The 12,475-nt window shown below is 36.0% G+C and overlaps 1 protein-coding gene across 10 annotated transcripts in view; it reads left to right on the top strand.

Moving 5' to 3' along the window:
* Window positions 1–12,475, top strand: part of NEBL (nebulette) — a 399,766-nt gene that overhangs the window by 348,591 nt on the left and 38,700 nt on the right. For 7 of the 10 annotated variants that reach the window (XM_054503210.1, XM_063669620.1, XM_063669623.1 and 4 more), the window contains 5 exons: window positions 124–234; window positions 2,400–2,504; window positions 4,494–4,586; window positions 7,832–7,924; window positions 11,618–11,710. The exons of 2 other annotated variants lie outside the window; for them this stretch is intronic. In XM_054503210.1, coding sequence (XP_054359185.1) covers window positions 124–234; window positions 2,400–2,504; window positions 4,494–4,586; window positions 7,832–7,924; window positions 11,618–11,710 — 495 coding nt within the window. The remainder of the gene's footprint in view (window positions 1–123; window positions 235–2,399; window positions 2,505–4,493; window positions 4,587–7,831; window positions 7,925–11,617; window positions 11,711–12,475) is intronic. One more of the 10 variants, XM_054503211.2, reaches the window with a different exon arrangement.

The raw sequence follows: 12,475 nt of genomic DNA, 5'->3' as shown, positions 1-12,475 counted from the left end.
ATCATAGCTAGAAAGAGCATAAGTGTTCTTTCCACATGGGTGGCTTTGAGATTCAAACACGTAAATTTCAACATTGCTATTAAAGTTTAAGCAAAGCTCTAAGATTATTTTCTGTTCTTTTAGAAGCAATACAAGAAGGACTTAGAAAATGAAATTAAAGGGAAAGGAATGCAAGTGAGCATGGATATCCCGGATATCCTTCGAGCCAAGAGGACATCTGAAATCTATAGCCAGGTTGGTCAAGAATGAAGATGCTCAGAATCGTGTATTCCAATGTCATGTTGCCATGTGCTTTGTATGTCTCTATGAATGATATCTTTCTGAGGGCATTGCATTCAGAGTTAGTGTATTCTTTCACTAAGAAACCATTGGCCAAACTTGATTAACCTTACTAATTAATAGGACAACTGTCATAGATTCAATGCAACAGACATTATGGAGAGCTACAGCCTCTCTGTTGGGGCTCCTTGTTTTGAGTCCAAGGACATTAAAACTTTTTTTTTTTTTTTTTAATTTTAGAGATGGAGGTCTCACTCTTTCACCCAGACTGGAATGCAGTGGCACCATCATAGCTTGCTGCCGCCTCAAACTCTTGGGCTCAAGCTTATCTTCCTGCCTCAGTGGGCATGAGCCATTGTGCCCAGCCCAAGGATATTTTAACCTTTTCTTTCTTTCTTTTTTTTTTTTTTTGACTCTATGGACACTTGGCTCAAATGCTTTTGCTCATACTACAGAAAAATAAATTACAAACTATTTGTCTTTTAACCATTTCATAGTGAATATTAATATTAAAATAGTTCCAAATAAAACTAACAGTGGCTAAAGCTGCACAAGGTATAAGGTGAAGTTTAGCGTTAGGTAAAAATTAAGGGAACAGTGAGGTTTTCTTGGTAAAATTTAGATTTGTCAAATATACTTGTCCCATATTCTGTAAACAAAGCTGGATGTGGGAGAAGTAATGACCACAAAAATTTATGGAAGAAGAATTTATTTATAAAATCTGACTTGGGCAAAAACATTCATTAGCAAATAATATCTTTGCTGTAACATTTACTAAAAAAGAATGACTCCCAATGGAAAAAAATAGAAGGAATGAAAAAAATGAAAATGGTTATTTAAAGTTGACCATAGAATTTACTTTGATTAATGGAGTTCATGCAGAAAGGAATGTGTAACAACATTTGGTGAAATTTGTTAAAATTCTGATTAAGACATAAGCAAGGACATTAACCATCCACTAGTTCAAAAAGGTAGTATCAAGATGGCAGAGTCAAATGTCAGAGGACTTGTATGCCTTTCAGCCTCCGCAGACGACACAGCCGCTGGGATGGTCCTGAAATGTGTGTTCTTCTGTTCTCAGTGTCCGTGAACTTGGAGACATTGGCTTGGCCATATCAGCTTAACTAAAATCCTAGGTCAATGCATTAAACAACAAATGGACATTTGAGTCAGTGGAGAAGAGTTACTTACTCTCTCAAGAATGCCAAATTCATTCCTTCAGTAGGTAAATACCTCCTAAGCACCCATTTGCATGCAAAACTAGACATGGCTTGCTCTTGGAAAGCTACAGACAAATCTAATAATCATGTAAATATAGTATTACAACCATGATATATATACCTGAAAGTAAAAGTATTGAGAGTGAAGGTGCGTGAGCTGTCAGATTTCCTGCCTTAACTTAACAGCATAGATTTTTTTTAGTGTGATGTGAGAATATATCTAATTTTAAGGGATTTTAATCACTGAAATTCAATGGGGATACTTAAGAGGGTGTAATGAAGCCTGGTGCATTTAAACATGAATAGTAGTTACCTTTCTTAATAAGCAGTAGTTTGCCAGAATAATTAACTTCACTGATTTTGGAATCAGAGAGCCTGGTTTCAAGTTGTAGCTCTGATACTTACTATCTAGTACCTCAGTTTCTCCATCTGTAAGATGGAAATAATAATAGTATCTGTTTGTCAGGTTGATTAAATGAGTTAATGTGTGTTAAGTATTTAGAACAGTACCCATTACATAGTAACTACAACGTAAGTGCTGGTACTAGGATAAGATACTGCCTGGGTTGTATTAGAGCTCATAGTAGCTCATTTAGTGGAGAGAAAATTAAGATTTTAATCTCATTTTCAAAATACTGGTAACTTTCCCTTAATCAAATCTATCTTCACCTGAAGTAGGAAGCAAAGCATAAATCTAGAAGCCATGTGGTATGGTATCATTCGATCTCTGTCTCTCCGCCTCTCTCTCTCTGTCTCTCTCTGGGAGTGTAACTCAGTAAAAACAGTTTTTTACTCTCTCTCTCTCTCTGTCTCCCTTCCTCATTCCCTCCGTCCCTCCCTCCCTCTCATGCGTGTGCACACACATAGTTTCAGAATTATATTAACTGTTTATATTTTTAGAGAAAGTATAAAGATGAAGCAGAGAAGATGCTTTCTAACTATTCTACCATAGCAGATACTCCTGAAATTCAGAGAATTAAGACAACTCAACAAAACATTAGTGCGGTGAGTAGCCATTACTTCTTTTCAGTTGCCACCTTGAAATTTTGTTTTGTAAGAAATGGTCTTTTTTCCTCATTGTCTGATGTTTTCTGCTGTCTTACTTGAATTTTCTGTCAAGTGTATTATCTTTATTTCTTTAAAATAATAAGAATACTGATAATTTTTACAAATTATAATTTTTCATGATTTTTTTGGAATTACAAATTCAAAATTTCCTCTTTGGTGTAAATGACAGTTATTAACTAAATTTTAAAATTGAACTCAGGAAAGAAGTCTGTCTTCTACACAGATTTTACTTTGAAGATGAAAATAGTCATATGAAGTGATTTTATTCCTGGTTATTGATTGTTTTTACTGATAATATATCTAACGATTTACTCATTCTTAATAAATTTCTAAACTTCTATATTTTTATTTTGAGGAAGAGGAATTGCATCAGCACTTTTTTTTTTAACTTTTATTTTAAGTTCAGGGGTACCCGTGCAGGTTTTCACATAGGTAAACTTGTGTCATAGGGATTTGTTGTACGATTATTTTGTCACCCAGGTGTGAAGCCTAGTACCCATTAGTTATTTTTTCTGATCCTCTCCCTCCCCTCCTACTTCACCCTCTGATAGGCCCCTGTGTGTGTTGTTCCCCTCTATGTGTCCATGTGTTCTCATCATTTAGCTCCCACTTGTAAGTGAGAAAATGCGCTATTTGGTTTTCTGTTCCTGCATTAGTTTGCTAAGTATAATGACATGTAGCTCCACCCATGTCCCTGCAAAGGCCATGATCTCATTCTTTTTTATGGCTGCATAGTATTCCATGGTGTATATGTACCACATTTTCTTTATCCAGTCTGTCATTGATGGGCATTCAGGTTGATTCCATGTCTTTGCTATTGTAAATAGTGCATCAGCACTATTAATTAAGAGGCTGGGTCCAACATTAATAAATGTATAAACTTGACTTCTGTTCTAAAATTGTAAAAATTGACCATACAACTAATATTTTAACATAGAATTAGCTCAGTCATTAATAGTTAAGCATCTCATCAAAATATAAATTCTATTAAGTGTGAGGACTTCTGGAATATTTCCTACCTCCTAATTAGATGGCAAGCGCCAGCTCTCAGAGTAAGCTGGTCAGGTGTCTGCTGGGTCTCCACAGGGATGGCCAGGCTGTACTGAGAAATGGGAAAGTCTTGCTGGAAGGATGAGGAAAGGAGGCTGTGTGAGTCTATAGTGTTCTATAGTTCTAGCCTTTGGAGGAAACCATCTCTCCTACCGTGCTCTCCCACCCACGCAGGGGCCACTGGATTACCAAATGTCAAGAAAGGGAGTAATTCTGTCTTCATTTACCTTTCTTATAATTACTCTGTTTTTCTGCAGAGTACTCATAATGAGAGCACTCATAAATACTCTTGTGTTTTTGTTCTGTTTTGGGTTTGGAAGGGTAGACGTTAGTAGGGGTGGAGACACATGGGAGAGGGTTAAAAAATAAGTGGAAGATGAAGAAGATAGACTTGAAATTAACATCGATATTGACGATGAGCTAGCATTTTCTTGGAAGAGAATGTGGGCATCCTTGTGTTTGGAGCATAGAAGTTGCCTAAAATGTCATTCTCTTTTTGAATTCCGTGATAACGGCTTAATGGGCTTTTGTAATATCTGCTTTTTCTCAAATACACGTGGGCCATATATTTATATTTGAAGAAAGGAACTCTGGTTTGCCAGTGTGTACTCTTAAAGCAAATAATCTGCAGTCAGCCATGGTAGTGGTCTAGCCCTAGAGCAGGAGAGGGTTATTTGTAAGATTATGGGATATAAATCCAAAGTTTTAATGGATTATCTTAATGGATTATTGAATTGGTTCCTATAATTCCAGCACTCATAAATAGATGCAGTATTCGTATTATTATAAAACCTGAGAAATTGTCTTTCTAAGAAGCGGATCTAGGACTTGAATTCTGACAAGCTTAGTTATTCTTTTCCTTTTCTTATAATAAAGGTATTTTATAAGAAAGAAGTGGGAGCTGGCACTGCAGTAAAAGATACCCCAGAGATCGAACGAGTGAAGAAAAATCAGCAGAATATTAGTTCAGTAAGTTCTCTAAAGCATTAGTTATCTTTTCTAAAAGCAAACAGAAACTACAGACAAATGTTTTTAGTTCTTTACTCAACTGGTGGCTTTTTTCCTTTTCTTCTTCACTTTATTGAAATGCTATTTCATCATATATCAAAGATCTAACTTTCAGAACAAAAACTGTATCCTTGCTCGCCTTGACTCTGAAGCAGTGTTTCATTTTGATATATCACAGTGAAGAAGAGCTAGATCATTTTAATGAAACCTAGGATTAGATTTCATCTCTTTGAAGAGAATTTTAACTCTATTAAATTTTGCAAAGAAAGGATACATTTCAGTACCTCTCCACAAGTTGGAAGAAAGAAATTTTTCCCTGATACAATGATTAAAGGCCCCAGAACATTTATTTGGCAGCTTAAGTGAAGGTTTAGATTTGAAAAGGCAAATAGTACCAGTTCATTTTTAATGGATGTCAGTCGCATCTCTAAGCTTTTTATCAGACACACTTCTGCCCATTTCTTCTTTCCAGCCCGTTTTACCTTCTGCTTCTTCCAGCAAAAATGAAAACGAATCACACATCTTCACTATAAATTGTGAAATAACTTACCTTCCAATAACCTTCAGACTCGGGGGAAGGGTCCTCTTCTGTTAGAAGGGTCCTTCTAACATTAAGGTGCTTCATGTTATGGATAAATTTTTTTTTCCATTGCGTATTTGACATTTGCGATGGATAATTGCTTTCCTTACCAATTAGATATTCTCCCATGTATATTTAGTACATTGAGTTTCTTTTCTTTTTTTTTTGAGACAGAGTCTTGCTTTGTTGCCTAGGCTGGAGTGCAGTGGCGTAATCTCAGCTCACCCCAACTGCCTCCCAGATTCAAGTGATTCTTCTGCCTCAGCCTCCCAAGTAGCTGGGATTACAGGCACACACCACCACGCCTGGCTATTTATTTTTATTTTTTTTTATTTTTAGTAGCGATGGGATTTCACCATGTCGGCCAGGCTGGTCTCGAACACCTGACCTCAAGTGATCCTCCCGCTTCAGCCTCCCAAAGTGCTGGGATTACAGGCATAAGCTACTGTGCCTGTCCATTACATTTAGTTTCTTGAGGAAGTAAAAAGGATTCGTTCTTTAAATCCCTTACTCTGACTTATCTTTTCACCTTCATCCTTGGAAAGAGCACCTCCCCTTTAAGTAATCCAAGCAGAATGGCCTTGATTAGACTCATCTGTGGGTCACTTGGTCATTATGCAGCATCCAGAGAATATCAGTGTGGGTCAGCATTTGTGAAGAAAGTGTAGGAGAGGCAAGAGAATGCAATAGTAAAGCATACTTCAAAATAAAAGTATAAAAAGTCTGCAGAATATGAGTGCAATAAAACCTCTGTAGCACGCATGGAGCTGTCTCTTGAAGAAAGTGTAAGGAGGACCTAGGCTTAAGGTGTGACTGAGAGTGGATGGTGTGTTCTTCTGATCTTTCATGGTGAGAGCCTGTGTTAGCCTGGTAGATAAATTAGTTTGGGAGAGAAGTATAAAATATTCATTGCTTCACTTTCCAATGATAATGTTTAAAATGCACCCATTGATGTACTGTGACTTAATATTATAAATATTCTGTAGTGTGCAATTCTATAGACTACAGTGAAATAACTGTGCTGTTTTGGTTAGATTCGCTTTGAAAAACAGAAGTGTTCATCTTTAATCATGTTAAGCTTCTCACCCGAGGAAAATCCCACAGAGTATTACAGTATATCATTTCGTCTCTTAGCATCCCACAGCCTCTTCCAGCAAACAATAAATGCATAGTTCTGTATCTGCATGAGGTTGGGCCATAAACACCTGCTTAGTATTCAAATGGAAAGTTGCCCTTTTAAGATTAGCTAGATCTGTCAAACCAAGATATGATTCTCTAACATTTAAAGATCTCGACATTTTCCACCTCCAGAGTACAAGCCTTTTAGCTGTTAGCTCTCTGTCTTAAGAACTATTTTTGAATTTTATTTAGAGGTAGCCTGTCTCAGTGAACTTCCAATTTAACTGTTTTGGGTGTGGACTAATATTGGCATTGTTACTTATATGAAATCCATAGATACTAAGACGTAGATGATATCTGAGATATTTAGGTACTGTTTCTTTATGACAGTCTGCATGGATTTCACCCTTAATCATTTTAAACATTACCAAGTGATTTCTGAATCATGTTTCATGTAGATTTAGATATTTGCTAAATTTCAACACGGCCTCTTAAGTTGAGCCTGTGCTTTCATATATTTACATATATATGTATCCTTTTCATTCAAGGAAGATTGAATATGAATCATCTTCCATGAATTGTAGACATATTAAAATACCACCTGAAGTGATAGTATCACTAATCATTTTATGAGTTCAAAGGAATCTTTCTTGTCCCATGCATAACTGTATGCCCGTATTACCATTTGCCTGATTGATCTTCCTCTAAATATATTTGATGGGGGAGATTTTGAGTGAAGTAGAAGCCGGATAAAGGTGAGCTTTTCCTAATGTGATTGTGTGGATAGCAGATCTCTCTGACTTCCTGGCACTGACCTTCCTTATAGTGATGCAGGACCCAGTGGTCTATGCTTTTAGTACATTTCCTTCCGTCTCCCTTTTTCTCTTCTTTTATTGTGCTCACTTTATTTTTTTCCTTATTCTATAAGGAAATTCCTTATTTCCTTATAAGGAATTTCCTTATTTCCTTATAAGGAAATTCCTTATTTCCTTATAAGGAAATTCCTTATTTCCTTATAAGGAAATTCCTTATTTCCTTATTTATTTCCTTATTATTTATGTGCTCTCAGTCAGACAAACAGTGCTCCCCAGACTCTGTGGCTAAATCAGTTTGACTTTTGCCTTTAAATACTTGTTACATTTTAATTACCACATTACTAGAAACTGCTTTTTGGATAGGAAATAATCATTTTATTTAAGATAATTTACAAGGTTTTTTTCCTGCATCTGCCTAATAATAAAATTTATTTTCATAAGCAACATTTGCTTATTTTACTTCAAAAACTTCTATAGTGATGAATAAGTGAATAGATATGGATTTATTTTTACCTTAGGAATAAGGAATCCTGAAAGCATCAGATAAAATTAAGAATTATGTCCCCAGTGAAGGAGAAGTAATGTTGGAATTAATAAAATTCAATTATGCAATAGTTACAATTGAAGAATTCTCAATATTTTAAAGCCTTGAGTAGAATAAAGTTAACATTATATTCTTATAAATTATGCAGGTGAAATACAAAGAAGAGATTAAACATGCAACAGCCATTTCTGATCCTCCAGAACTAAAGAGAGTTAAAGAAAACCAGAAGAACATCAGCAATGTGATCATATTTCTTAAGTATTTTAAAAAAATTTTATTGTATATCAACATATAATGACAGCATAAAACCTGTACAGGTCAAATCCCATCACAATGAACCTCATTGCGAGAGGATCGGTTCCTTAAAAGTGGAGCTAGCATTTTACACATCTGTATGCCCTCCATGACGCCTAGCCTAATGCCTTGTGTCAGCATTTATTTATTAAAGACACATATTATTCAGACATACAGAGTGGAATCATAGACATTGGAGACTCCAAAAGGTAGGAGGGTGAGAACAGGGTGAGAGGTGAAATATTGTTGGGTACAATGTACACTATCTGGAGTAATGTTTACACTAAAAGCCCAGACATCACCACTATGCAATATATCTATGTAACACAACTGTTCTTGTACCTTTGAATCTATAAAAACTAAAAAAGAATGAAACCTATTTTCAGAAACATATATTGATATTTTCTTTTTTGTTTTTTCATTTGTTTTGTAGTCATATATATATATATAATCTCTATATATCTATATATTTATAGACTCTATATATCTATATATAGCCTATATTAGGTAGTCCATAAATCTCTATATAGTCTATATTAGATAGTTTATATATAGTCTATATTAGATAGTCTGTATATATCTCTATATAGTCTTTCTGTATCTAGTTAGACTACTACGTATCTATATAGATATATAGACTATATATATATTAGTCTACAAAGCAAAACAAATCACAAAAAAGAACATTTTCTATTTCTTTTATCTATACCTATTTCTGAAAATAGGTATAGATATCTATGAATATATATATTTATGAAAATAGGTATAGATATCTATCTATACATAGACCTATCTATAGATAGATAACATATATATATATATATATATATATATATATATAAGTCTACAAAACAAAACAAGTGACAAAACTAAAAATGAAATGTGTTATTGAATGTCTTCTCTGTTCTTGTTCTTGGGGGATTTTAAAGATGAGAGGTATGCCTTGAGATTAGGGGTCGTGGGCATCCTCAAGGTTTCTAGGAGAAACAGAGATAGGAGTATATAGCTATGATTCATTGTTTAAGTGCCATTACAATAACCGTTATTTTTGGGTGCTTACTATGCATTTTGAGTACTTTACATTGCAATATCTCATTTAGTCATAAGTAATAATGCCTCTTGCAAAGTGCTGTGCAAACGCAGAAGGAAGGCTATGCAGTGGCAGAGAGAAAGAGCCTTGGGGAAGGGGTAATGTTGGAGTTAGATCTTGAAAAAGTAATAAAAGGTTTAGGGCTGAGTTTTGTGAAGAAAGGCATTCCTGGCAGAGCAACCAAATATGTTCAGGATCCAAGGCTTGTTCCAGGATTCAAGAAGAGGGTTTAGTGTGATGAGTACTTGGGGTGAAAGATGGCAGGAGAGGATGCTAGAGAGGGAAGTTGAGATACAGATCACAAAAAGGTAGTGTGGATTCCCACAGTGTCTCTAAAGTGTGGTTCATATACCATTATGGCATTCCGGTAGATATTATGTGGCTTACTGATAATCTTAATGCTTAAGAGCAGTTGACTTCATGATTAAATTGTTTTAATGTTTACCTTCTTCCAAAAGAAGGGTGACTAGTTTTCAATTGATGGTAGAAATATAACAATCTCTTAGAAATAACTTTATTTGAAAATAAACAGTGAATTAATTTAATGAAAAAGTTTAACAGTGTAGGTGTTATTTGTAGTATTTATCTGGTATGACATATAGAAAGGGGCATGCAAATGGCAGAAATCTGGGAAATTTGGATAACACTCATATGGTGGATAAGAACATGGACCCTGGACTGTTGGACGGTTTGATCCTACTCCAGATCTTACTTGTTGTATAATTGTTGTAAGCCATTCACCTCTCGAAACCTAAATTTTCTCTATATAAAGCAAGGATAAGAGTATTGAAGAGATATTGCCTGTGAAGCACACAGCATGTTTGTGAAGGGATGAATACAAGACGTGAAGATTCTATCAAACTTATGTACCCAAACTTACATCCACTAGAAATTGGCAGTAAGAGTTTCTCTATGTCAATAATGTGAATTTACTATTCAGATGTACCCCCTTTGAGCTTTAGCCAGAGTGATTTCTTTGGAGCTTGCCATTAATATAGATTAAACTGAAACTTTCCTTCCTTTAGCTCAATCACCCAGTCACAAGGATCTGCCTAACATCTCAAACTACATACCATGGCACAAAGAAAGTTACATATCGAGGAAAGAGACCACAGGAACCTTACCCCTTTTCATTTATTTTTTAAACTTATCCAACTTCCCTTCACTCTCATGTTCACTACTAAGAGTATGCATCTCAAGTCTATTTCTTTTTCTTTTCTTTCTTTATTTTTTTTTGTTTTTTGTTTTTTGAGATAGAGTCTTACTCTGCCGCCCAGGCTGGAGTGCAGTGGCATGATCTCAGTTCACTGCAACCTCTGCCTCCTGGGTTCAAGCAATTCTCCTGCCTCAGCCTCCCGAGTAGCTGGGATTACAGATGCAAACCACCCTGCCTGGCTCATTTTGTTTATTTAGTAGAGATGAGGTTTCACCATGTTGGTCAGGCTGGTCTCGAACTCATGACCTCAGTTGATCCACTTGCCTCAGCCTTCCAAACTGTTAGGATTACAGGCGTGAGCCACCACACCTGACCTCAAGTCTGTTTCATCAGCAGGCCCTGTAGGTCTTGTGGGGATTTCTTGTAAAAGAAAATTCCCTAACCTGAACTTTAAGGTCTACAAAGACATTAAAACTGTCCCTGTGAAGTTTCTTCTAATGAGATCTTAACTTCCAGCTCTACTTTTGCCTGCCAAAAGTTCATTTGCCGTTCTGATTTTCTCTTTTGATGCTCATTTATTTTGGGAGGTGTTGTGGAATTGTTGGGAAAGCTGACCACAAACAATGGAGTTAAATCCCCAGCTAAGAAAAACACCTCTGTGCATTAAGTCAGGAAAATTTCTATAATGCTAGGTCAGAGATGGGGCTTCCAATGTTAGAACGGCATAGAGAAGAACCTTTGAAGTTCATGGTTTCTTTATACAGTAATAGTCTATCACTAAAGTTCAGGTACAGCATTTTGTGACTCTCCTTCCCAATGATAAGAATGTAGAATTATTATTTTTAAATATAAAACGGCAATTTGATAAATGTTGCTTTAGTGCTATGAAGAAATGAATTCATAGAATTCATTCTTACTGATGAAGGGATTATTCATTGTTACTGATGAGATCAAACTCAGAGAGGCCACCAATAAATAATATAATCTGAAGGAAAACAATGAAAGTTGTGACTTAAAACATTTGATAACGGTTGGGTGTGGTGGCTCACACCTGTAATCCCAGCACTTTGGGAGGCCGAGTCGGAGGATTGCTGGAGCTTGGGAGGTTGAGGCTGCAGTGAGCTGTGATGACGACACTGCACTCCAGCCTGGACAACAGAGCAAGACCTCGTCTCAAAAATAAAACAACAACAACAACAAAACCACTTGACAAGGAAAAGACTGGCATTGCCAAGAAGATAAAATCTATAAGCAATACATATATCACTGTGAAATCCTGATGATTTTATTAATGAATGTTCTGTAGCCATGTGACATTTAAAAAAATCTGTTCCAATGTTTTGGGGTGTATTTATTTCCCATAATCTCAAACTGTCTTGCACCTTGTCTCTCAGCTCCAGTATAAAGAGCAAAACTACAAGGCCACTCCGGTAAGCCTGACCCCGGAGATAGAGAGAGTGAGGCGAAACCAGGAGCAGCTGAGTGTGGCAAGTCGTTTCTGTTTCCTTTTATATTTTCTCAAATATAACATATTTTTATTTAAAAATATGCCCTTTGGAAGGCCATTATCCTTAGCAAACTAACACAGGAACATAAAACCAAATAATGCATAATAATGAGAGCTAAATGATGAGAACACATGGACACATAGAGGGGAATAACAGACACCGGAGCCTGTTGGATGGGAGAGGATGGGAGGAGGGAGAGGATCCGGAAAAGTAACTGTTGAGTACTGGGCTTAATGCCGGGGTGATGAAGTCATCTGTACAACAAACTCCCGTAACACAAGTTCACCTGTGTAACAAACCTGTACACGTACCCTTGAACTTAAAAATAGAAGTTTAAAAAAAAATGAATTTGAGCAACATGCAATTACATGGATGAATCATATCATTATAATATGAAAAAGTGAATATGTACATGCAGCATTAATTCTTTTGTAAAATTTAACAACTGCAATAATAATGATGATGATAAGTGGAGTACCTCCAGATTTAATAAAACTATCTAAAAATTTAAAAAGGAAAAGCTTTGCACCCTCTGCATTTTTGGATGTTCTTTTTCACATTTCTTTGTTGAAGGGCATGAACTGTGTGTCCAGGAAATTTGGGACTGTGTTGCTCTATCTTAGCTGTGTATGCTTATTCAAGAGATCTTCATTAAGTACCCAAATGTACTGGTCATTGCCCTGGTCACCCAGACACAAAGATGGATAAGACCCACTTTCTATCCTCAAGGACCTCATAGTTCAG

Source organism: Pongo pygmaeus, chromosome 8 (genome assembly GCF_028885625.2).
Source record: "Pongo pygmaeus isolate AG05252 chromosome 8, NHGRI_mPonPyg2-v2.0_pri, whole genome shotgun sequence".
NCBI classification, from domain to species: Eukaryota; Metazoa; Chordata; class Mammalia; order Primates; family Hominidae; genus Pongo; species Pongo pygmaeus.
This window is presented reverse-complemented; position numbering and strand designations above follow the sequence as displayed.